At 37.8% G+C, this 24350-nt stretch overlaps 4 protein-coding genes and 1 pseudogene across 6 annotated transcripts; all 5 read right to left on the reverse strand.

Annotated features, from left to right (window-relative positions):
• Positions 1 to 590: 590 nt before the first annotated feature.
• Positions 591 to 4144, reverse strand: LOC145205266 (uncharacterized). Its single transcript, XM_080077950.1, has 12 exons — positions 3865 to 4144; positions 3485 to 3695; positions 3299 to 3405; positions 3162 to 3234; positions 2966 to 3095; positions 2668 to 2833; positions 2225 to 2393; positions 1956 to 2053; positions 1649 to 1720; positions 1433 to 1588; positions 1206 to 1368; positions 591 to 1134 (listed from the first exon to the last, which is right to left on the reverse strand). Exons 1-12 carry the CDS (start codon positions 3964 to 3966, stop codon positions 998 to 1000), a joined length of 1584 nt encoding a protein of 527 aa, XP_079934076.1. The 5' UTR covers positions 3967 to 4144; the 3' UTR covers positions 591 to 997.
• A 1080-nt stretch (positions 4145 to 5224) lies between these two features.
• On the reverse strand, positions 5225 to 9587 carry LOC145205267 (uncharacterized). Of its 2 annotated transcripts, XM_080077952.1 has the most exons (13): positions 9388 to 9587; positions 9081 to 9201; positions 8644 to 8854; positions 7684 to 7790; positions 7545 to 7617; positions 7329 to 7458; positions 6981 to 7146; positions 6634 to 6802; positions 6302 to 6399; positions 5986 to 6057; positions 5770 to 5925; positions 5543 to 5705; positions 5225 to 5482 (listed from the first exon to the last, which is right to left on the reverse strand). In XM_080077952.1, the coding sequence occupies exons 2-13, from the start codon at positions 9180 to 9182 to the stop codon at positions 5349 to 5351; spliced, it is 1581 nt and encodes a 526-aa protein (XP_079934078.1). In that variant the 5' UTR covers positions 9183 to 9201; positions 9388 to 9587; the 3' UTR covers positions 5225 to 5348. The 2 variants fall into 2 exon arrangements, with proteins under 2 accessions (XP_079934078.1, XP_079934077.1); XM_080077951.1 differs by lacking the exon at positions 9388 to 9587 and having other exon boundaries at positions 9081 to 9326.
• A 63-nt stretch (positions 9588 to 9650) lies between these two features.
• On the reverse strand, positions 9651 to 13221 carry LOC145205269 (uncharacterized; annotated as a pseudogene). Its single transcript, XR_013853623.1, has 11 exons — positions 13035 to 13221; positions 12570 to 12779; positions 12123 to 12229; positions 11995 to 12067; positions 11782 to 11911; positions 11414 to 11579; positions 11125 to 11293; positions 10698 to 10795; positions 10208 to 10495; positions 9989 to 10151; positions 9651 to 9925 (listed from the first exon to the last, which is right to left on the reverse strand). The product of XR_013853623.1 is annotated as an uncharacterized LOC145205269 (transcript).
• A 529-nt stretch (positions 13222 to 13750) lies between these two features.
• LOC145204574 (uncharacterized) lies at positions 13751 to 17429 on the reverse strand. The gene is made up of 13 exons (XM_080077167.1): positions 17260 to 17429; positions 16730 to 16949; positions 16550 to 16656; positions 16417 to 16489; positions 16220 to 16349; positions 15898 to 16063; positions 15152 to 15320; positions 14848 to 14937; positions 14676 to 14710; positions 14554 to 14625; positions 14336 to 14491; positions 14126 to 14288; positions 13751 to 14062 (listed from the first exon to the last, which is right to left on the reverse strand). The coding sequence occupies exons 1-13, from the start codon at positions 17359 to 17361 to the stop codon at positions 13926 to 13928; spliced, it is 1620 nt and encodes a 539-aa protein (XP_079933293.1). The 5' UTR covers positions 17362 to 17429; the 3' UTR covers positions 13751 to 13925.
• Positions 17430 to 19123: 1694 nt separating this feature from the next.
• On the reverse strand, positions 19124 to 24289 carry LOC145205222 (uncharacterized). Its single transcript, XM_080077893.1, has 13 exons — positions 23775 to 24289; positions 23553 to 23706; positions 23180 to 23390; positions 22491 to 22597; positions 22362 to 22434; positions 21981 to 22110; positions 21525 to 21693; positions 21252 to 21420; positions 21092 to 21189; positions 20601 to 20672; positions 20261 to 20416; positions 20034 to 20196; positions 19124 to 19730 (listed from the first exon to the last, which is right to left on the reverse strand). Exons 2-13 carry the CDS (start codon positions 23682 to 23684, stop codon positions 19615 to 19617), a joined length of 1596 nt encoding a protein of 531 aa, XP_079934019.1. The 5' UTR covers positions 23685 to 23706; positions 23775 to 24289; the 3' UTR covers positions 19124 to 19614.
• Positions 24290 to 24350: the final 61 nt, after the last annotated feature.

Consider the following 24350-nt stretch of genomic DNA (forward strand, 5'->3'; position numbering starts at 1 on the left):
TAGCGAGACTCGAAAACATATAATCACTGAAACTGATGTTAGGAATTGCCAAATCCGGCATTGGACTTCGAAAAAAATAAAATGTAAACTTCACAGACATCCGCTCACGGCCCAAGTAGAATTAATCTTCAGAAACTTGTCGATTTCACTTTAACAGTTAAGTAATATGCAGACAGATCCATACACAAAAAGCAATCATATGTGGTACAGCCTATACTTAACATTACAATGCCTTCAACAACCTTAGCAAACTCTGTCTATTGTTACGTTGGGTTGCACAGAAATAAGGTCGAAACTTGTGGTGCAAACATATTTTCGCTCTAGTTCCGTCACTACGAGTTAGCGACAACGCTCAAATAAACCGTATAAAGCCAGCCTACATTGTTTGTCGTAGGTAGGTCAGTGATTGACCAGGGCAGTTTAAATTTGTACCTGAACCAAGCAGACAAGCAGTCCTAGTGTTAGGCAAATTTACAAACGTTTCTGTCAAAGTTCCGCAATATAAAATACCTAATATAAATGTCTAATATAACAATGCTGAGTGAGAACGAAAGTCAATAATATAGTATATGCTACCGTCCAGTTTGGCTCAAAATTAATCATTCGAACGATTGTCAACAAAGAGCTTTAGAAGGCTTACACAAAAAAACGCCTGTACTTTGCACGAATTAAATCCAGCTTCCGAAACAAAAATGAAAAGCTATTAATTAACGAAGCAATTCTAACTTCACAACTTTACATTTGATCCAACTTGTACCACGTCATTGCTAAGCACCGACCACAGCCATAAAGCCATTCTACTGAAAGCACACAGTCGTGCAGATTTGACACTCTTATTAGAAAAAAATAGTCTTTGGAAATAGTAATTGAAGTCGTCTCGTTGGATGGGGTTAGACTTTTTGAAGTTACACCTAAGTACCTTACGGAAAGAGCAGGAAAAATAAAAAATATTACACGATACGTAAATAAAGTTAAGAACATATGAATTGAGATTGATTCAGTATTTTGATGAAATTTTTGTTTCCTCCACTCGACGCCTCAAAACCCTGCGCAGAATTTTACCACTCGCTGACTTTGGAATGGCATCAACAAAGGTAATTCCGCCGCTGAGATATTTAAACTTCGACACCTTATCTGTTAAATGACAAAGCACTTTTGAACATGACCAAGCATTTGAAAGCGGAAAAAAATAATGCGATTTAAACCTTTCAAAAACTCATGAATTTCTTTTCCTGTGAGATCTGGATCTTTTCTCACAACAAAAGCTTTGGGTAATTCCCCTGCTTTGGGATCGGGAACACCGATGACAACTACGTCAACAATCTTGGGATGACGTAACAATACGTCTTCCAGTTCAGCTGGTGCCACCTAGTGAGAATTCAAAGGTTTTAGGTGATCTGTATCAACACACGTGTATTTTCATGAAACTAACTTGAAATCCTTTGTACTTTATCAGCTCTTTCAGTCGATCAACGATATAGATAAACTCGTTATCATCGTAATGTCCGATATCTCCCGTATGTAACCAGCCTTCACTGTCAATCGTCTTGGCTGTCGCTTCAGGGTTCTTGTAATAACCTTTCATAACCTACAACGTATAGAAACACCTTGAAATGTTTTAGCTGTTAAAAGGTTGTGTGCAGTTTACCTGTGGGCCTTTAATGCAAATTTCACCGTCTTTATTAGGACCCAGTTCCCTTCCACTGTTTGTATCAATAATCTGTCAATATGCAGAGAAGCAAAAGGTATTTATCTTACATTACTGTGTACTGGTTCTGCCAAAGGCATTCACATCTAACCATTAACTAATGTAGGATGTAGAATGAAAGATTGGCTTTCTAACCCACGGCTGGAGGCTTAAGGGATAGAAATGCGCTATGCACAGATTGAGTGACTGTATACAGTATTTTGTGCAAATCAGGTTCAGAACAAAGCAACAACAGTGAACACTTTACCTTCAACAAAGTGTTAGGTGAGGGGTTTCCAATTGAAAGTACAGGAGTGCAATCATCCAAGTGATGAGCAGCAGGGACTCCCTCAGTCATACCCCAACCTAGATAACAGCAAACTGTGAACTGATATAAGGATTTGCCAATGCCCAACCAAATCCCTTTGTAATCTTGTTGCATTTCTACTGGTAATAAAAGCCTACAAAGGCCTTAAAAAACAACTAGCTGCTGAAGAACATGACGCCTACTTGGATTAAACAACTGTTTTGAATTACCGTTTTTAATACTGACGTTAAGTTTCTTGGACACAGACAGTGCCACGCTTTCAGGCAATGGGGCAGCACCGGTGTCAAGTTCACGTAATGAAGAAATATCGAAGCCATGATTTGATAGAAGTTGGTCCATTCCTACTATAATAGGTGGGACGGCAATCAAACGAGTGATCTGTGCACATAAATGTATGGGTTAGTGTTTGGTTATGAATTTTCGCAAATACACTTGCTTAAAGCAACAATACGAATGACTTTTGGTGCTTATTATTATTTTTTAAGTATGGTGGTATTTTGGTTTGTAAAATACATCACCTAACGTTTTTACATGTGGCTTATGTGCAGCTTAATTTGGCTGCATTTGTTTGCTAAATTAATGACTTTGATATCATAGTTTGATGAGCCTAAAAACACAACCTTTATTTTTTGAGTTATAGTAGTTATTTTACCTTGTATTTCTGAATATCTCCCATCATTTGCATCAAGTCGTAACGTTTCTTAAGAACAACTTTGCTTCCTTTTGACATAACCAGGAGCGACATTATGGTTCCGTAAACATGAAACATGGGAAGAACCAGGTAGATTGCGTCGATGCGAGACCAGCGCATTGATGCACTGCAATGTTGGAAAGAAAACTTAATTTTAAGATTTTGCGTTGACATAAAGTTGGCTCTGGACATGCGACTTGCCCAGTTGACATAGCTTACAGTGTTTTTTTTTTTTTTTTTGCTCGATTTTTGTACTTACTCGCCAATGGTCAAACTTGCAACCAAGTTTCTGTGTGTAAGCATGACGCCCTTAGGAATCCCAGTGGTTCCACTGGAGTAGAGGATTAAAGCCACATCTTCCGGGTCGACAGAAACATCGAAAGGAAAGTCTGCAAACAAAATAGATCTTGTATATTTTACCAATTAATGCAAGAACTTGTGATGTAATGTCAAACCTTTAGAATTTCCATGAGCGAGAAATTGAGAGAATGTTTTTTTGTTGGGTTCGTCTTCCATGTTAAATATTTCCTGCCAAATATACGTGTAATGTGCAGATTTTTTAGGAATATAATATTGCATACTATTAACTTACTTTAACAGAGTCAAGCTGTGTACAAACTTCTTGAACTTTAAGGTAGTTCGCCAAATTGCAGAAAACAAATTTGGGTTCGGTTTGTTTGAACTGGAAGGAAAGTTCATCTGAAAACAACAGCAGTTTGTGTTATAGTTCCAGCGATCTTCCTTTTAGTATTTACTCCGACTAAAGCATACAGCCTACTTTTGGTATTGTTTGGATTTGACGTAGTAAGTATTCCACCGCATGCATTCACTCCCATCACTATGAAAGTGTATTCGGCACAGTTTGTGAGACAAGTTGCCACCACATCACCCTTCCTCAACCCCATGCGGTAAAATGCGCTCCCACATTTCATGGCATTCTCACGTACTTCTTGAAACGTGTACTGGTTGTCATTGTTTGAACTGTCAATCTGAGAGAAATAATAAATATGAAATAAGATACGTTGGCAAAACCTTCGCAAAACAACGTTGCCCAAGTTCGATACCGTTAGAAGTTTAGGTTGCTTTAAAGTAAACAACCACCATCAAGCAAGATGTTCGGATCTCGTATGGTTTATTTCGAAAAAAGAAGTTACTTACCATAGTAACCTTGTTCCCTCTTGTAGCTAGTTTTGAAAACATATAATCACTAAAATTGACATCAGGAATTACCAAATCCGGCATTGGACTCCAGAGAGGCATTTTACAATTTCTTTTCTCACATTGAATCTAACACAACCGTTGGGCAGCTGTCCCAACAAGTCTAATAACGATACTTGGTAAATTCCTCGAGATTTTTTCACCATAAACGATCCTGTTTCCATTCAGAGACCATCTGTTACACTAGGCTGCATGAAAACACATGCAAACAGGCCATTTTTAGAGCTCTAGTTGTTAACACTTGCCATCGGCAACCGAGCGCATGCAGTCCATGTTGGTTAATTATTAAAATAAAAAGTTTAAACTCTCACCACGTATCTGAAACTTCGGACTGTTGTGTTTGCTTTGGGCAATAAATCCTGCACATGTTGACTTAATTTGCCGCAATAACTGCTAATTTAAAAATATCTAGGACATTTGTTTGTGACAAATATGAACGTTTACACAGACTGACCATTACGATGCAAACGTTTAGAATTAAATTGTTCATATTCCCCGTGTTGCTAATTAGGTTTGAGTGTGAAATTTGTGAGAAACACATTGGGGGACAATTTTGCTCTCTGATGAGATTAACCGTGCAAGACATGAAAATGTGCAACGTCTGTGTGGTTCGTTGCCAGGTCAGGCTTTATACCTGCTACTGGTACCACGTAGCCCAGTACAACCTGTCGCGGGTCGAGTGGCCGTCGACTAAACCGGCTTCCCATTCGTCTGCAGCCTTGCAGCAGTCACGCATTGGTTTGTGAAAGGCTAGGGGGACAACCCTGACTCAAAAATCCCAGGAATGTCTCTGAGCAAGTGTCCAGGTAGACGCTCGAAAAAAATAATGAACACAAGCAGTGTTTTTTTAAGGTGCAAATTTCTCCAGCGGTTTCCCAAAATTTGGACTTGCAACTACAACTACAGTTTTTGGTATTTAAATGAAACACTTGCAGTCTCTTAAAACTACTTAGCGGTCACCCAAACCAAACCTTAAAAAAACCTGAACACAAGAACAAAAATGACCCTCAGTCCCTGGCAAAAAAAGGGTGCTTCGGATTGCAACTTCGGGTCCTCTTCTCGTTAGAGAGAGATGCGATCCGAAGGTAGAACCTTGTGTCCATAAAAGCGAGGGGACGCCAAGTCCCGGCCGATTGATTGATTGTGTGGCTTGAACTCTGAAGTACGAAATTAACTGCAAACTTTCGTTGACAATAACAAGAACCAAAGTCCACTAACTAGCATAAAATATGCGCTCAAAAGTAAACTTACAGCTTTCTGACAAAGTTAAAAACTTACTAGATTCCAAACCTTGCGGAACAACAATGTTATGAGCAGTTTCGAATCAGTGTGAAGTCTTACAGTTTATTTGGAATACTAGAATGCAGTAAACGTCATATAAGTAAGGTGCGTCTGAATATGTGATCGTCAGCATTAAATTTCAATCAATATTTTGACAAAATTCGTTTTTTCTCTGATTCTTTTAAAATGCGACGAAGAATTTTTCCACTTTCTGATTTCGGAATTGCCTCGATAAAGGTGATTCCCCCACGCAGATACTTGTACTTTGCAACTTTTTCTGCGTAAAACAACATTGAGTTTTAGAAAGTAGAAAAAAAAATCATGTAACTGGCAAAACCTTTCATGAAATCGTGAATATCTTTCTCTGTGAGATCTCGATCTTTTTTGACAACGTAAGCTTTGGGTAATTCCCCTGCTTTAGGATCGGGAACACCAATGACTCCTACGTCAGTAATCTTGGGATGACGTAACAATACGTCTTCCAATTCAGCTGGTGCCACCTAGTGAGAATTCGAAGGTTTTAGGTGATCTGTTTCAACACACGTGTATTTTCATAAAACTAACTTGAAATCCTTTGTACTTTATCAGCTCTTTCAGTCGATCAACGATATAGATAAACTCGTTATCATCGTAATGTCCGATATCTCCTGTATGTAACCAGCCTTCACTGTCAATCGTTTTTGCTGTCGCTTCAGGGTTCTTGTAATAACCTTTCATAACCTACAACATAAATAAAAGCAGCTTGAAATGTGTTCGCAGTAAAGAAATTGTGCAGTTTACCTGTGGGCCTTTGTAGCAAATTTCACCGTCTTCATTAGGACCCAGTTCCCTTCCGTTGTCTGTATCAATAATCTGCCAACGCACAAAAAGTGACTGAGGATTTTTGCTTGATTCAATGTTTGCCGGAACTATTGTCAAAATCCTTGAACCTCAACAAAACCGTATGCAGTCATTGAGATACAAATCAAGTTTAAAGTGAGTTTCGAACCCACAAAACCAGTTTTTTAGAAACAAAAATGAGCTTGACAGACTGCCTAACAGTTCAGCATATGATCATTTACACCAACAGTGAGATTTGCAGTCAAAAACAGTTTACCTTTAAAATAGTGTTGGGTGTGACGTTTCCAATTGAGAGAACGGGAGTATTAAGATCCATGTGTCGACTTCCAGGTGCTGCCTCTGTTAATCCCCAAACTGAACAAGAACAAAGTGTTGTTGAAACCTCGTAAATACTGAAGCAGGCCAATATACATAACAGAGATCATATAATTAACCCGTTACAAGCAGTGGTGGCACTTTTAAGTTTTCATTGAGGATCAAAAGAAATGCAAAATTTTTTACATCCTGACACCGAATTTAAACCGAATGTTAGCTGCTATACCAATCCCTTGTTTAGAAATTCACAAATTTGCCAGAAAAAGCGGTCACCTTGTTTTATTTTAACGTTAAGTTTTTCAGAGACCGACAACGCCACACTTTCAGGCAATGGCGCAGCACTGCAGTCAATTTCTTGTAAAGATAAAACTTTGAAGCCATGCTCCTGCGAAAGTTGATTTATTGCAAGTATGATGGGAGGTGTTGCAATCAAGCGCGAAATCTGTAAGCAATAATGTCACAACGGTTAGCATTTCAAATGTTTACTCTTTTAAATAATAAAGAATTATAACAACATTACCTTGAGCTAACTTATTCACAAGCAAACATATCAACTTAAAAATATTTGGCATTCATGATTTTCAGACTTATATGCAGTCAAAAATACGAAGATTAGTAACCCTGTATTTCAGAATGTCTTGCAACATCTGCTTCGAGTCGAATCGTTGCTTGGTGACAATTTTGCTTCCTTTCATTAAAACCAGAAAGCAAATAGTGATGCCGTAGAGATGAAACAGAGGAAGAACCAAATAAACGATATCGAGACGAGACCAAAAAAACGAGGCCCTAAATGTGAGGAATGTTTAACTTTGAGACAGATTAAAACATAACTTGGGCATTAAACAAAGTCTGAAATCAAAGTCAACCGCTCTAGCATTTGGTTTGTAAGACAACTTTTTGGAAACTAATTATTTTGGGTTTGCCATCGTATTTTAAACTCTGCTTGCATCTCCTGTAGGTTGACCTACTCGCAAATGGTTAAATGTGCAATCAAGTTTCTGTGCGTGAGCATGACACCCTTAGGAAGCCCAGTGGTTCCGCTGGAGTAGAGGATTAAAGCCACATTATCCGGGTCGACAGAAACGCCAAGAGGAAAGTCTGATCAATAAATTGAATCTTGTGTAATTAATCAACCGAAGCAAAAGCTCAAACTACATTAGTACTTGTATAATATAATGTCTAACCTTTGGAATTTCCCTTGGCAAGAAATTGGGAAAATGTTTTTCGATTTGGTTGTTCTTCCATGTTAAATATTTCCTGCCAAAGTGACATAATGTGTACTCTGTTATTACTAGTATAAAACAAAGTATAATGGTAACTTACCTTAACCGAATTTATTTCCGCACAAACTTCTTGTACTTTGACGTAGTTCTCAGAATTGCAGAAAACAAATTTAGGTTCGGATTGTTTGAATTGGAATGAAAGTTCATCTAAAAACAGCAACAGTATATGTTATGTTGGTAGTTTGCAATCATAGTCAGACACACTCCAGAAAAATTAAAATGCCAAATATTTAACAAGACCTGAAGTCGTATAAGTGCAACTTAAATCCGGTTTTGTTGGTCATATCTTTAGCATCCGATTCTAGAAAACAGGTTTCGATAAACAAAACCCCGATGAGCAGCTGGATTTTTCAACGGGTATACTTTCAACGGTTCTCAAGAAAACTTGCAAACTAAACCTAAACGGTATTGAAGTGCTTTTTGGCGGAGTCATGCAAGAGAAAGAGCGACCCGAAACAGGTGTTTTATGGAGGCAATGGCAATGAAAGAAAAAATACAAATGCAAGTGAAAGAACACAGTAGTGACGGCACTACAGGAATCCCGTCCCCCAGAAGCGGGCTTGTGTCCGATAGCCTGTGGGTAACGTAACACATTACGGCCAGAAATGTAAGGAGCCCTATCAGAGCCAAATGGCGAAGTTAGTTTATTGGCCGAAACTTTAATCAATTATCCCCGGGCATACGCAGCGGGAACAACGTTCGTGGAAGGATGATAACTGGTGGCACCAGAGCTGAGAGAGGACTTTACATGCACTTACTTTCTGGTGCACGTACACTACAATTGAATAAAGCATGGACAGGAGTCGTGTTGCAAGTTCGTGGCGGGTAGAGGAAATGACGAAAGCAAACGTCGTTTAAGTTCTTTAAACTCAACTATTGCAGGCTGCAGTTCAAACAAATTGGAATATCCAAAGGCAGATAACGAAAACGCGGTATTGAAAGACGCACAGTATTACGTTAAACTTAAACATATGTTTTATCAACCTTTTTTAAGGCTCACTTTTAGTGTAGTTTAGATTTGAAGTAGTAAGTATTCCACCGCATGCATTCACTCCCAACACTAAGAAAGTGTATTCGGCACAGTTTGTGAGGCAAGTTGCCACCACATCACCCTTCCTCAACCCCATGCGGTAAAATGCACTCCCACATTTCCTGGAATTCTCACGTACTTCCTGGGACGTGTACTGGTTGTCATTGTTTGAACTGTCAATCTGAGAGAAACATTGCAAATATGGATGAATAAAGTGGAACCTTAGACCTGGAAATATACTGAATATATTCTGGCATCAGATAGTAAAGATAGTCAAACAACTTAAAAGTCATTGAGTCGGAAATTTACAACGTTCCGTTTTTAGAATCTGTCTAAACTTCAATTGACAAAACTTTTTTTCTCACTTGAGAGATAGATAACTAAGTTTGAGATGGAATGTAACTTACCATGGTAACCTTGTTTCCTTTTCTAGCAAGATTCGAAAACATATAATCACTAAAACTGATATTAGGAATCACCAAATCCGGCATTGGACTTCGTAGGGGCATTTTGCAGATCTCTTGTTGTCTAAGAAGCAGCAATATCTAAGAAACGGACTTTCAAAATCCGCGAAATTTTACTTTCACTATTAGTTGACGAAATTGACACACTTCCTTCCACTGGAGAAACATTACTACAATTACAATTGTTATAAGACGGCTTATACCTTACAGTAAGTAACGGTTGTCTGTATGTTCAAGGTAAATATCGTACCTCTTGCCTTTCTTCCTTCTTTGTGCTAACCAATTGCCTTGAGCTCTATTCACTGGCCAGGATAAAACTTATAAGTTGCCGTTGGGTGGAGCTGTTTGATCAACTGTCACATAAAAAAACTTCGTCTGTTCGTTCGATTGCAATTCTTCAGAAGACAGTCTCCAATTGAAGATAAAAATATTCAGCGAATTTATTTAATTCATTCTCGGTATACCCAGGTACTCCCACTGACTTTCAAAGTTCCTCAAAACAACACATCCGTATTCTGATCGGCAAAAACCTTATTCATTTATTCACTCTCGCAAACTTATCAAATAGATTTGAAAACAAAATAAAGATTTACTAAATACTACGCAAGCATAAGCAACACACCAAAGGTAACTATATAACCTACGAATGAACTAATACTCTAATTTTCAAAATGTATTTTTCTCTGCTCCTTTCAAAACGCGACGAAGAATTTTTCCACTTCCAGATTTCGGAATTGCGTCGATAAAGGTAATTCCTCCTCGCAGATATTTGTACTTGGCAAGTTTGTCTGCGGAAAACAACAAAGAGCTTTGGCAATTTGGTGAAATCGAACTCGCGTGACAAGTCAAACCTTTCATGAACTCGTGAATTTCCTTCTCTGTGAGATCGGGGTCGTTTCTGACAACATAAGCTTTGGGTAATTCCCCTGCTTCGAGATCGGGAACACCAATGACTCCTACGTCAGCGATCTTTGGATGACGTAACAATACGTCTTCTAGTTCAGCTGGTGCAACCTAAATATGGCGTAATGCTTACTTTAATCTATGGGATGTGTTCCCATGAAACTAACTTGAAATCCTTTGTACTTTATCAGCTCTTTCAGCCGATCAACGATATAGATAAACTCGTTTTCATCGTAATGTGCGATATCTCCTGTATGTAACCAGCCTTCACTGTCAATCGTCTTGGCTGTCGCTTCAGGGTTCTTGTAATAACCTTTCATGACCAACAACATGAATAAGGTAGGTTACATATGTTCGCAGTTAAGAGATTGTGTGCAGTTTACCTGTGGGCCTTTAATACAAATTTCACCGTCTTCATTAGGACCCAGTTCCCTTCGGTTGTGTATGTCAAGAATCTGTTCTCGCAGAAAAAAGAAACAATTTTATTCCTAGATCCTTGTATGCATGGTTACACTAACAACAGTCACAAGGCATACTGTAGCAAGGACAAGTCTAAAGTGTGATTCGAAATCGGAACAAAGGTGTTTTTAAACGCACTCAGCACATGACATATGGCAACAGTAGAAAAGTAATTATCCAGACTAAAGTACAGATTACCTTCAACAAAGTGTTTGGTGCTACGTTTCCAACTGAACGAAGTGGAGTGTAAACATCCAAATGACGAGTCCCCGGAGCTCCTTCCGTTAAAGCCCAAGCTATGTAATAATAAATAACATTCGACAACATACAGAAGAAAGTGTGTATTGCCCGTATTTACGTCTTGTTTGTAGTCCCTTTGTCCAACAAGCTTACCAATAATATCCTAATGTACAAAATACTCAAGAAGAGTGGCAGACGATCAGCGTCAGTGAAATCTTATTTTCAAAACAGAAAAAATATTTTCGCCTATGTAGTAGACATCATCAGTTTTTTTTTTCTTTTTCAAATAGAATCTAGCCAAATGTTGGCTATACTTGGAACCCAGTTCGTGTTTTCTATTGCTACAAATTTTAGCTACTAAGTAAACAACAAACTTTACTATCACCTTGGCTCATATTCACGTTAAGTTTCTTGGAAACAGACAAAGCCACACTTTCTGGCAAAGGAGCAGCACCAGAGCCAATATGTCTTAAAGATGAAATATCGAATCCATGATTCGTAGAAAGTTGATCCATTTCAACTATCATCGATGGCACAGCAGTTAAACGTGTAACCTGTGCATAAAACTATGCTAGTTACCGATTTTAAGTGACGGCAGTTGGGTCGTAGGTTATCCTTATCCTGAGTTTCGGTGCTACTCAAATCACTTTCATTTGTATGACGAAATTTTTTACCTTGTATTTCTGGATGTCTCTCATCATTTGCATTAAGTTGAATCGTTTCTTGAGAACAACTTTGCTTCCGATAGACATTGCCATGAGTGACATCATGTTTCCGTAGATGTTGAACATAGGAAGAACCATGTAAATTGTATCAAGTCTTGACCAACGCAATGAAGCACTAAAGTTTAAATTTTAAACTAAAGTTTAAAGTCTTGTTTAGTTTTTTTCCTGAAAGTTTCAGTTTTTTTTTATCGTGTTTTAAATAACTTATGTACGTCCACAAGCTAACTAACTTGAAGCAATCAGTTAAAAGCGATAACAGGGTTTCTTTTTTGTATTACTTGTCAGTCAATAATTATCTGTCTCATAAGTCAACTTACTCGCTTATGGTCAGAATTGAAACCAAGTTTCTGTGTGTAAGCATGACACCCTTAGGAAGCCCAGTGGTTCCGCTGGAGTAGAGGATTAAAGCCACATCGTCCGGGTCGACAGAAACGTCGAGAGGAAAGTCTGATAAACGTTTTTAATCTTGTTTATCAGGTCATTCAAAGCAAATCATCAACCTATTTAGTGATTTGGATACAGGTTCTTACCTCTGAAATTTCCCTTCGCAAGAAATTTGGAAAATGTTTTCCGCTTGGGTTCGTCATCCATATTAAATATTTCCTGCCAAAGTGAAAGTATAAAACATAAAAATTATCAGATTATACCGGTAACTTACTTTAACACAGTCGATTTTTGCACAAACTTCATGAACCTTTACGTAGTTTACAGAATTGCAGAAAACAAATTTTGGTTTGGTTTGTTTGAACTGGAAGGAAAGTTCCTCTAAAAATAGAAAAAAATACCTGCTATATATGTAATTTAACAATATAATGTTGCAGAATTCAATCATGCTCCGCCAAACTAAAACTTCGGAAAAGCCAACTTAAAATGTAAAATATGTAACCAGACATATATCACTTAAAAAAACACACATTAAAAACACGTCGCCATGGTCGAGTGTTTCGCAGTCTGTGCAAAAGCTTTATCTGCAGTTGGCCGTTACCCACCAGTGCCCAACTGGATTTTTTGTGGTTGTTTGTGAATCACTGCAACACGTCAAAGGATCGTCTTGCTTTACAAACGCTTTTCTTTCTCAACCAATACAATAAAGTTTGAGGCTCACTTTTGGAGTAGCTTGGGTTTGACGTAGTTAGTATTCCACCGCATGCATTTACTCCCATCACTATGAAGTGTATTCGGCACAGTTTGTGAGACAAGTTGACACCACATCACCCTTCCTCAGCCCCATGCGGTAAAATGCACTCCCACATTTCATGGCATTGTCACGTACTTTCTGGGACGTGTACTGGTTGTCATTGTTTGAACTGTCAATCTGAGGGAAATATTGAAAATATGCATGAATAGCATGGAACGTTATTAAATGTTTTGTGCTTATAACATAGTTTAATTTGCAAATGGTCCGAGCATATTCAGACATAAGTTGGTGTTTTTGAACCATAGAACTAATTGAGCATTAGCTTGAGAACATTTTGTTGCGCAATTTTTATACAAGCGCAGGTGTTACTGAGATTCTAGTAGCACACACGATTTTCCTGGCTGTTTTCCACTTGAGAAATAAGTAACTTACCACGGTAACTTTATCACCTCTTCTAGCAAGATTCGAAAAGATATAATCACTAAAACTGACATTAGGAATTACTAAATCCGGCATTAGACTTCGAAGTGGCATTTTGCAATTGCTTTTGTTGCAGCAACGTATATGAAAGGACTTTCAAAATCTGTCAAATTTACCTTTCACTATTAGTTGGCAAAATTGACACACTTCCTTGCAGTGAAATACATTGCTACATATACAATTGTTATAAGACGTCTTATAGCCTACGGCAAGTAACGGTTGTCTGTCTGCTTCAGGTAAATGTCGTACCTCTTGCCTTTCTTCCTTCTTTGCAGGAACGAAATGTCTTGCGGTAACCATATCTATTTACAGACAAGGATAAAATTTATGAGTTGCCGTTTGGTGGAGCTGTTTGATCAACTGTCACATAAAAAGCTTCTTCCGTTCGTTGGATTACAGTTCATTAGAACACAGTTGCAAATCTAAGATAAAATATTCGGCGAAATTATCTATTTTTTTCTCGGTATACCCAGCTAATCTCACTGGCTTTCAAAATTCCCCAAAGCAACACATTCGTATTCGGATCGGCAAAAAGCCCCTTTCATATGCATTTGTTCACTCTCAAACAAACTTATTAAGTAGATTTAAAAACAAAATAAAGATTTACTAAATACTACGCATAGGCAACACACTAAAGGCAACTATGTAACCTACTAGTGAACTAAGAATAATTGACGAAGCAACAGTGCTTCCTAATCAAAATCAGTCAACAAAGTTGTTTAACGATATATATTTCACCCCAAAAGGGCATCTTCAGTCGTTCTGTGAAACAACGGTTGTAAAAGTAAAACAAACCAAGCAATGAACTAAATACATATTAAACACACCAAACACACTTGTGAACTAATAATCTAATTTTCGAAATGTATTTTTCTCTGCTCCTTTCAAAACGCGACGAAGAATTTTTCCACTTCCAGATTTCGGAATTGCGTCGATAAAGGTAATTCCTCCTCGCAGATATTTGTACTTGGCAAGTTTGTCTGCAGAAAACAACAAAGAGCTTTGGCAATTTGCTGAAATCGAACTCGCGTGACAAGTCAAACCTTTCATGAACTCGTGAATTTCTTTCTCTGTGAGATCGGGGTCGTTTCTGACAACATAAGCTTTGGGTAATTCCCCTGCTTCGAGATCGGGAACACCAATGACTCCTACGTCAGCGATCTTTGGATGACGTAACAATACGTCGTCTAGTTCAGCTGGTGCAACCTAAATATGGCGTAATGCTTACTTTAATCTATGGGATGTATTCTTACTTGAAATCCTTTGTACTTTATCAGCTCTTTCAGCCGATCAACGATATAGATAAACTCGTTTTCATCGTAATGTGCGATATCTCCTGTATGTAACCAGCCTTCACGGTCAATCGTCTTGGCTGTCGCTTCAGGGTTCTTGTAATCGCCTTTCATCACCTGCAACATAAATGAAAAGAGCTTGAAATGTGTTAGGGCTTAAAAGATTGTGTGCAGTTTACCTGTGGGCCTTTAATGCAAATTTCACCGTCTTCATTGGGACCCAGTTCCCTTCCACTGTTTGTATCAATAATCTGTCAACACACATAAAAGCAAACGGTAATCATCCTATATTATTGTGTACCGGTTCTGCCGAAGGCTCGCACATATGACCATTAACTAATACAGGTGTTAAGATGTAGAATGAAAGACAAGTTTGTAGTGGCTTTCTTACCAACGGCTAGAGGCTTTGGGTGAGTGGATTGTGCAAACCAGGTTCAGAACAAGGCAACAACCGTGAAAAGTTTACCTTCAACAAAGTGTTAGGTGAGGGGTTCCCAATTGAAAGTACGGGAGTGCAATCATCCACGGATGAGCAGCGGGGACTCCTTCAGTCATACCCCAACCTAAATAACGTTAAACTGTGATCTGGTGTGAAGATACCACTCGTTCAAACTAGTTTCATTTCGCTTAATCTACAGACGTGATTCCAACATATGGAAGGAATTTGAAATTGTTTTTCAATGCTTTTATTACTTTTAACAAAAGCCTACAAAGGCCTAAAAGCAACTAGCTGCTGAAGAACATGACGCCTGCTTGGATGAAACAACTGTTGATTACCGTTTTTAATGTTGACGTTAAGTTTCTTTGACACAGACAGTGCCACGCTTTCAGGCAATGGTGCAGCACCGGTGTCGAGCTCACGTAATGAAGAAATATCGAAGCCATGATTTGGTGGAAGTTGGTCCATTGCCACTATAATGGGTGGGACGGCAATCAATCGAGTGATCTATGCATAGAAATATATCGGTTAGCTGAATTGTAAACTGGTCCAAAATTCGAGCCCGAACCCGAAAGTATGAGTCTTAAACCCGGTCCGAAAAGCCTACAAAACGTACTACTGTATATAATAGCATTAAAAACGGCGTTTTAGGGCAGTTGGGCATTAAGCGAAGTCTAGCAACAAGCTACTTAGTTGTTTAATTTTATTTATAAAACCAACGGGCAGAGAATTTAAAGTCAGGCCCGAATCAAGCCCGTTTGTTTAACAAAAACCCGGCCCGAACCCGAACCCGATCCGAAAAGCCCGGGCCGACTTACAACTCTGTCATTTAGTGTTTCGATGGGAATTTTCACAATAACACTTGATTATGACAACAATACGGATCACTTGGTATATTATCATTAAGAATGGTGGTATTGTGGTTTGTAAAAGACAATTGTGTCTTAAGTTTTTTCAGTTGACCTGTAATTGGGCACTGGGCAATATAAGCTTTATTTGGGTAGTTCATTTACTAAATTAGTCATGTTGATGAGCCTAAAAACACAATCTTTATTGTTGGAGTTATGATACAAAGTTGTTTTACCTTGTATTTTTGAATATCTCCCATCATTTGCATCAAGTTGAATCGATGCCTGAGAACAACTTTGCTTCCTTTTGACATAAACAGGAGCGACATTATGGTTCCGTAAATATGAAACATGGGAAGAACCAGGTAGATTGTGTCGATGTGAGACCAGCGCATTGATGCACTACAATATTGCAAGGAAAACTTAACATGTGAAATTGTTTTAAGATTTGCCTTAACACAGAGTTGGCTGTGGACATGCGACTTTTCCAGCTGGCTACACTTACAGTGTTAATGTTTTTGCTAAACTTTTGTAAAATTCTTTTTCGTGTAAACCTACTCGCAAAGGGTCAAGATTGAAACCAAGTTTCTGTGTGTAAGCATTACACCTTTAGGAATCCCAGTGGTTCCGCTGGAGTATAGGATTAAAGCCACATCATCCGGGTCGACAGAAACATCGAGAGGAAAGTCTGATAAAGAAAACAGATCGGGTATCTTTTACAAAGCAAAGTAAAAGCATGTAACATAATTTCCAACCTTTAGAATTCCCCGCTTCAAGGAACTGGGAAAATGTTTTTGTATTGGGTTTGTCTTGCAAGCTAAAGATTTCCTGTCAAATGGACATGTGTATACTGTGTGTTATCAGTATAATTAGATACTATTAACTTACTTTAACGGAGTCAAATGCTGCACAAACTTCTTGAAGTTTAACGTAGTTCTCACAATTGCAGAAAACAAATTTGGGTTCGGTTTGTTTGAACTGAAAGGAAAGTTCATCTGCAAACAACGGCAGTTCATGTAATATTCCAAAAATTTACCATTTTTGCTCCGACTAAAGCATACAGCCAACCTTTAGTATAGTTTGGGTTTGACGTAGTAAGTATTCCACCACATGCATTCACTCCCATCACTATGAAAGTGTATTCGGCACAGTTTGTGAGACAAGTTGCCACCACATCACCTTTCCTCAACCCCATGCGGTAAAATGCACTCCCACATTTCATGGCATTCTCACGCACTTCTTGGGACGTGTACTGGTTGTCATTGTTGGAGCTGTCAATCTGAACGAAAAATAATAGTCACAAGATAAGTGTTTTGACCAAACAATGATTGACCATCTCTGCAAGAATTTTACGTGGCTATAAAATATTGCAACTGTACTTGAAGTCAAGCGACAAACTCGAATAAACCAAGAAATTAGGTTTCCCTACCGCTTAGCAAGAGAGTAAATAAATGATAGTACAATATTAGTATCTTACTGATATGTATTTATTTATTGTAACGCTAGGTTGTCGTCCCTGTGTTGTGACTTCATTGATCGAATAAAACAGCAATTAATACAGGTAACAGCGTAAAGGTTTATGCGTTCATGGCATTTACCATAGTAACCTTGTTCCCTCTTGTGGCAAGATTCGAAAACATATAATCACTAAAACTGACAGCAGGAATTACCAAATCCGGCATTGTACTGCGAAGCGGCATTCTGCAATTTCTCTTTTGACAGTATTGTTATTAAAATGATTTATGAAATCTGCTAAATACATATTTCACTATTATTTGGGCAACTAAATTAGACAAATACACGCATAGCAACCACAGACATTTTTTTTAACTGTTTCTTTAATTAACAACCGTTGTCTTGCCGCTCAAGACAACGTCGTACCTCTTGTCTTTGTTTCCCAATGTCGGCGACCAAACGATCTCTATTTATAAACGAAGAGGTAGGCATTGTCGCTTGTTCGAGTAATTCTAACCCCCAGTCATAAAATTGACTCTGTCTGTTTTTTTGGATTAACGTTGATTGAAACACAGTTTTTCAATTTAGGATAAAAACACTGTGTCGTGCCATTTTTCAATTCCTTTTCTCACCCTAAGGTATATTCCAACCATTTGACCTTTGTGTTTTACTTCAACATGTAAACTGAAGATACTTAGGAACACTATGCACGGACTTGAAAAGTAGTTTAATCATAAACATTACTGCCAAGGTAGTGGTGTATATAGAATACATCGTGTAGACGTTTCGACAATCTCTGCTGTCATCATCAGTACATGTACTACCTTGGCAGTAATGTTTATGATTAAACTGAAGATATTTAGTAACTTTCTTTAGATCCAGATTTTTACACCCTAAACATGTTTCAGTTTTCAAAGATTCGGGGGCGTTTATCAATGACAAATGTGTGCGTATTCACAGACGGGCTTTCATGCAAACTTTTGGATTGAACTTCCCTGTATTGTTACGTTTTGTCTGTATGGATTTTGTGTCAATTCTGTAAAAAAACGTTGGGGGACAACTTCGCTCTGAAGAGATTCACGGTGGTCGATATCAAAATCTGTGACGTTTATGTCATTTGGAATCGGAAGTGCAAAAAACAACTCGGAACTTGTACGTGGTGGACGAAGTTTAAAACTTACTTTGTCTCGTATACAGCAAAACAATGTTATGAATCAGTGTGAAATATTCCAGTTTATTTGGAATACAGTTTGACAGCAAGTTATTAAGCGGTAGCTTAGGACGTTTCTTTGTGCAACTGTAATTGACATGACACACTTCGTTCCACGGGAGCAATATTCAATAAAATGTTTTTCGTAATTATCCAAACACTGCAAGCTTTCAGAACCGCACTACACATGCAAGTCTGCTCAAGGTAAATGTCGTACCTCTTGCATTTCTCCTTCTCTGCGGTAACTAAAATTATTTACAGACTAACAATAATTGCAACCACTGACTAACACTCTAGTTCCAAAAGTTGAAAGCACAGCTGCGTATTGTAGGTCGTTTGAATGAGTTTTCAGTTTTTACTTTACCCGGAAAACATGTTGCTAAGATCGTGTGATGAAAACAAAATACGTGACTACAATCATCACCTAGCTGATTTAGATATTAAAAAATAGATATTGTATAGGGTTTCCTATATCAGCAGGCCAATTCACAAATGAACTTCAACCATTGATGCGATCTTTGTCGAGCCGATATTTTAACGTTAGCATTTTAATTCATGTAATTATGAATATTTTTTGCAATGTTTTAATTCATGTCATTATAAACGTCGCAAAAATTATTAAAATGTTTTGCGAAATCTGTCATAACATTTGGAGACTAAAAAACGCTTTTTACACAAAAATTGATTTACTTATGGCAGTGGTTCTCAACTCTATACTGATCGTGACATTGTCTTTCGCTGCCTACTACCTAAACCCTGCTATAAAGAGTACAACAAGAGATAGACCAATTCTTCTGACACAAAATGTTTTTAAAACCAGCAAAGTTGGCAATTTCAAAAGCACGTCGAAGACAGAAGCAAGGCAGATTAGTTTATCTGCAGTTCATGATCTTACTTAAACGAAGTGGAGCAGAAAGCTACTCGCGTACCATGTCAAAAGCATGGGCGTACCACTAGTGGTACTATTACCACAAGTTGAGAAACGCGGCCTATGGGTTTCATGTATTTAGGTTTTTTCCAAGCGATACTGTAATCACTTAAGCAGGATAAACAATTGATAGTTTGTTGGAGCTATATATATTCAAGCCATCTGTAAGCGATATTACTTGGACTATGGTTAATGATGTGTGGATAAAATGTCCCAAACCGATCATAACTTGCACAAGCGAAATCCGTGTTCAGGAACTTTAAATCAAATAAAGAACACGAATCAAGGATTAAATTTCCGATTATTAATTTAGTTTCAAAATTATCACATAAAAATATCAAAGAGTTTGATGTTTGATGCTTATTTCTTTTCCAACTCTTTCAATGCTCTGTGCAGAGTTTTTCCCACAGCTGTCTTCGGAATGGCATCAATGAAGGTGATTCCCCCACGTAGCAACTTGAAATCTTCGACTTTGTCTAAAAAATATTGTATGATAGGCCCTATTTTAAGCTGCTTACACTTTAATTTCAAGGCAGTTTTGGGGCTTGGGTTTTCAATGAAATTAGCAGATAAAACATACACATTTTACAACTTTAAATATCATTATGTAAGCTATTGCTGCCAGGCATAGTATCAAGTTTAAAGAGCTCTTCTGGCAAATGTGATTTTATTCCGACGTTTCGACGTCCTATACAGGTCGTCTTCACGTCGAAACGTCGGAATAAAATCACATTTGCCAGAAGAGCTCTTTAAATTTAAATATCATTGTTGTTTTCTACCTTTCAGAAACTCGTGAATTTCTTTCTCTGTGAGCGATGGATCCTTTTTGACAACATAAGCTTTGGGGAAATGCCCCGCATCGTAATCGCGAATACCGATGACTCCTACGTCACCAATTAGAGGGTGACGTAACAATACCCCTTCTAACTCTGAAGGTGATACCTAAAAACACTGGTTTTACCAAACACTTTTGAAACTTTAATATGGAAACAAACTTCATGCATACTAGCTTTCCATAGGAAATTATTAGGGACTTTAGTCGATCAACGATATAGATAAACTCGTTATCATCGTAATGTCCGATATCTTCTGTATGTAACCAGCCTTCACTGTCAATTGCCTTTGCTGTCGCTTCAGGATTGTTTAAGTATCCCTTCGTAAACTAGAGAAAATTGCTACAATTTGGTATGTTTACTATGTTTAGCTATATCAAAGCTTTTTTTTTAATTCCCTGAGCACAAACACAAAATAAACAAGAAATTATCAACTAGAAAACGCAACTACATTCCATTCTTAACATATAAATTGTCAACATTGGATTTGTAACAACTTTAAACAACACTTACTTGTGGACCCTTTAAACACAATTCTCCATCTTCATTTGGACCAAGTTCCTTACCACTTGAGATGTCAACCACCTAGAAAAAAAAATGTACATGTTCAACAAACATGACATTAAAATTATAAGTGAATTAAGACCCTACTCACTAGGGGTCGGCAACCTTTTTTGCATTGCGGACCGGTTTTGAAAGTGAAATTTTATCGCGGACCGGTCTTCAAAAGACTACAAATATTTAGCAATGAAAACGCTTAAATTAGTTTATTATCCCCGGGATACACGGGCAAAATGTTTTATTGCATTTAACCTGAAAAATTATACGGCCCGGTAAGGAACTCATCGCGGACCGGTACCGGGCCGCTGACCGGCGGTTGCCGACCACTGCCCTACTGGTACTAGTAATTTTATAGCTCTATGGATTACAGGACGGTTCTTACATATTCACGATGAAAAGCGGATTATTTTTAGCTGTAAACAAGCATACTTGCACTAGCTTACTTTCATATGTGTATTCGCAATCAGCTTTCCAACCGAGCCAACTCCCAACCTTGCGTCCGGCCCTAGAGAAATAATCACTCCTTCACTCATGCCCCAACCTATGAACAGACTTAACTATAGTAACGTGTTTTGATGATTGATATGTAAAAACTTGAATGACCTTGGCCGATTCCAACCTTGTATTTTTCAATGACGGAATCTGCTACACTGAAAGAGAGACGCTCGCTTCCAACCCATATTCGGCGCAAGGACGATAAATCGAAGACACTGTCAGTGGGAAGTTGATTTAAAGCCGAAACCATTTTGGGAAGCACATTCACATATGTGACCTATATAAATTTACATTTTTTGTGAGAAAACATTTTTAATTTTTATGTTTTTGCTGCTTTTTTTCTGTAAATCAGCCTATTCTGTTTCCAAGTGTAAATTTTACCTTATACTTTGATATCTCCTGAAGCATTTCTTTGAAGTCAAATTTCGTTTTTAAAACCATCGCTGCACCTTGTGTTAACGTAAACAAGCTTCCAAAGACACTTGTAACATGGTACATCGGTATAAACAAGTAGGTTACATCCGTAGCGTCCAATCCAAATTTTCCAGCCCTGCAAAAGTTAATGTCTTTACTTCGCTATTGGTGGAGGGGATGCGGTTGAGAAGCCTGTTTGCGGCGAAGACTCTAGCCCTCTATACAGTGGTGGCTTGAAATTAAAGACTGTGGAGTGTGATACAGGATCAATAAACACCAAAGCTGGAATTGTTACTGTGCTGTTAAAATATACATCCATAGAAGACTACTTTGTATCAACTGGTAATTCAGTCCTATGCTACTTTTTTCCTGCTGGTAAATCAGACCTAGGCAGGTTTACATAATTTCAAACTCTGTGTAAACCTGCCAACAGACAACGATGCTAATACATTTCTTTGTGTCAACATCACTGCTTTAGGTGGACCGGTTGTGCCACTCGTGAAAAGGATGAAAGCCAAGTCTTCACCATTAATCTCAACATCAGTAGAAAAATCTGAGAATGAAAAAAAAAATTGTGTAAGCCGTGCGTAAAATTTAGAAGAAGGCAAGTAACAGTTGACCGTCAGATGACACCCATTTGTCCTGGATTGCAGTTGATAATAAGCTAGGTAGAAAAGAAGCAACAGAAAATATTAGTCGGCAGCTTAACCGGTTTGATCAGCGTTAGGTATTAATCATTTTCACCAAATCTGTTTTGTTGGAAAATATTTAAAGGCTTTGGTTTCTTAAGTATTTTCAATATACCTTTTATGTCTCCAGTTGCAATAAATTTAGTAAAAGTGGTTCCTTCAATTCCTTCTTCTATACAGATTAACTCCTAAATGAAGATAATTTTAATTTTGTTGAAAGATTTAATTCAAGTGGTTACCTCACCTCAACACAAGCTAACTTTCTGCAAACTGTCTTCAACATCTCATAGTTAAAAGAATTTGCAAAAACAAACTTGGGTTTCACTTGATTCAGTCGTTGAAGCATTTCCTCTGCAAACAACAAGAAAACCATTATTGTTTAAGTAACCTGTCAATCCGTTTCGATTTGCCTAAAGTTATTTATTTTTATCAAATAAATTTACAATGGTCCATTGAATAGCTACATTAGCCAATACGTACGATCTCTCGTCGCCAGCTGCACTGATAAAACCATCTAGGCCACAGGATCCCAACCTTTCTTGTCCCGTGACCCCTTATTAACATTTGCCAAGTTGCGGTGAACCCAATGATAAATTTAGTAGGCTCTAAATTAAGGTTGACTGTATTTTTTCTCAACAATAAAATGGTTTATGAGTTTATTCCATTGGGGCTAGTGGTCAATGGCCTAAAACGAGTCGGGAACCACCGCTTTAAGCGACTTTCAGCAAATTGCCAGGCCAGTTGGTTGACAGTAGCAACTTAATCTGTTTTTATAGGTTCTGTTAGGCATATGTTAACGTTGAAAAATGAACGCTTATTTTTCAGCCCTACTACTTCTAAATGCCTTTTTGTAGATTTATATTGCTCGAAAACACATTGCTGAAGTAAGATTCAAACTCACCACCATTGGAGGTTTAAAAAGGATGCACTTACCTTCTGTGCAAATCGGGTTCACTGGAGCAAGTATTCCACCGCATGCATTAGTTCCGATTGCGATGAAGACAAATTCGGCACAGTTTGTGAGACAAGTTGCCACCACATCACCCTTCCTCAACCCCATGCGGTAAAATGCACTCCCACATTTCATGGTATTCTCACGTACTTCATCGTAAGTGTATTCTTTACAGTTGTTTCCAGTCTCGATCTGAAATGTAAAATAACATTCTGCTGGGTAACACTGTTTTAATATGACGATATTCAAGATGTAGTTAAAGATTACATTTTATGTCAATATATTTTTAGAATATACATTTTCAATAAACCTTGTTGTAGGTAACCTAAAAATAAACAAAGTAGGCCTACTTACAATTGCTTTCTTGCTTTTCCATCTTTTCAACTCTTTAAGAACAAAACTGGCAACATCAATGTCAGGAATGACCACATGTGCTACAGAACTTTTAATCACCATAACTACCGGTTTGTTTCCACAAAAATGCATCGACTGACTTAATCTCTTACGCCTTAAAACATTTTATAACACAGCTACGTATTGTTAAACGTTTTTAGCGAGTTTTCGGTTTTTACTAACCCGAAAACGTATGGCGATGATCGTGTTATGAAACCAAAACCGTGACTGGAATAATCACTTGGCGGATGTTTAGATTACAAAGCATTCATTGGAAAGCAGGTGGGTTACTGGCCAATTGCTGTTCCCTATTTGAGCAAGATAAGTAATTTTGCTAACGAAAATATGCTTGAACCATTGATGAAATCTATACCAAACCGATGTTTGTTATATTAGTGTTTCAATTCAGGTAATTAAGATATTTTATTGCAATGTTTTACTTCATATCAGAACAAACTTTGGAAAGGAATGAAAAATTTCTTGTGAAATCTGCCATCACTTTTAAAGACTAAAAAAATGCTGTTATAAAAAACTCTTCTGCCTGTGTTTCATGTATTTAAGTTTTTCTAACGAGGAATACTGTAATCACTTAAGCGTGACAAACAACGTTTCGTGATTCTTGTGACGTCACCTGGCTACTTCGACAATCTTCGTTATTTTAAACAAAGCCATTATTTATTTATTTAAAGACATCAAGAAACAACCCTACTAGCTTTTTAAGTTATTGGATGATCCACGCAATATGTGGGCGTCAAAATG

The sequence above is a fragment of the Phallusia mammillata genome, chromosome 8, assembly GCF_965637545.1.
Source record: "Phallusia mammillata chromosome 8, kaPhaMamm4.hap1.1, whole genome shotgun sequence".
NCBI classification, from domain to species: Eukaryota; Metazoa; Chordata; class Ascidiacea; order Phlebobranchia; family Ascidiidae; genus Phallusia; species Phallusia mammillata.

Coding starts and splice junctions, on each gene's coding strand:
- LOC145205266 (XM_080077950.1), bottom strand. CDS start 3,966: ATGCCTCTCTGGAGTCCAATGCCGGATTTGGTAATTCCTGATGTCAAT. Junction 2,834..2,965: donor GCAAGTTTGACCATTGGCGA/GTAAGTACAAAA, acceptor CCAACATTGCAG/TGCATCAATGCGCTGGTCTC. Junction 2,054..2,224: donor TAACGTCAGTATTAAAAACG/GTAATTCAAAAC, acceptor GCTGTTATCTAG/GTTGGGGTATGACTGAGGGA.
- LOC145205267 (XM_080077952.1), bottom strand. CDS start 9,182: ATGCCCCTACGAAGTCCAATGCCGGATTTGGTGATTCCTAATATCAGT. Junction 7,459..7,544: donor TGCCAAGGGAAATTCCAAAG/GTTAGACATTAT, acceptor TTTATTGATCAG/ACTTTCCTCTTGGCGTTTCT. Junction 6,400..6,633: donor TAACGTTAAAATAAAACAAG/GTGACCGCTTTT, acceptor GTTCTTGTTCAG/TTTGGGGATTAACAGAGGCA.
- LOC145204574 (XM_080077167.1), bottom strand. CDS start 17,361: ATGCCGCTTCGCAGTACAATGCCGGATTTGGTAATTCCTGCTGTCAGT. Junction 16,064..16,219: donor TCAATCTTGACCCTTTGCGA/GTAGGTTTACAC, acceptor GCAATATTGTAG/TGCATCAATGCGCTGGTCTC. Junction 14,711..14,847: donor AACCCCTCACCTAACACTTT/GTTGAAGGTAAA, acceptor CACCTGTATTAG/TTAATGGTCATATGTGCGAG.
- LOC145205222 (XM_080077893.1), bottom strand. CDS start 23,684: ATGCATTTTTGTGGAAACAAACCGGTAGTTATGGTGATTAAAAGTTCT. Junction 22,435..22,490: donor GAAAGTTAGCTTGTGTTGAG/GTGAGGTAACCA, acceptor ATCTTCATTTAG/GAGTTAATCTGTATAGAAGA. Junction 20,417..20,600: donor TGTGTTTAAAGGGTCCACAA/GTAAGTGTTGTT, acceptor AATTTTCTCTAG/TTTACGAAGGGATACTTAAA.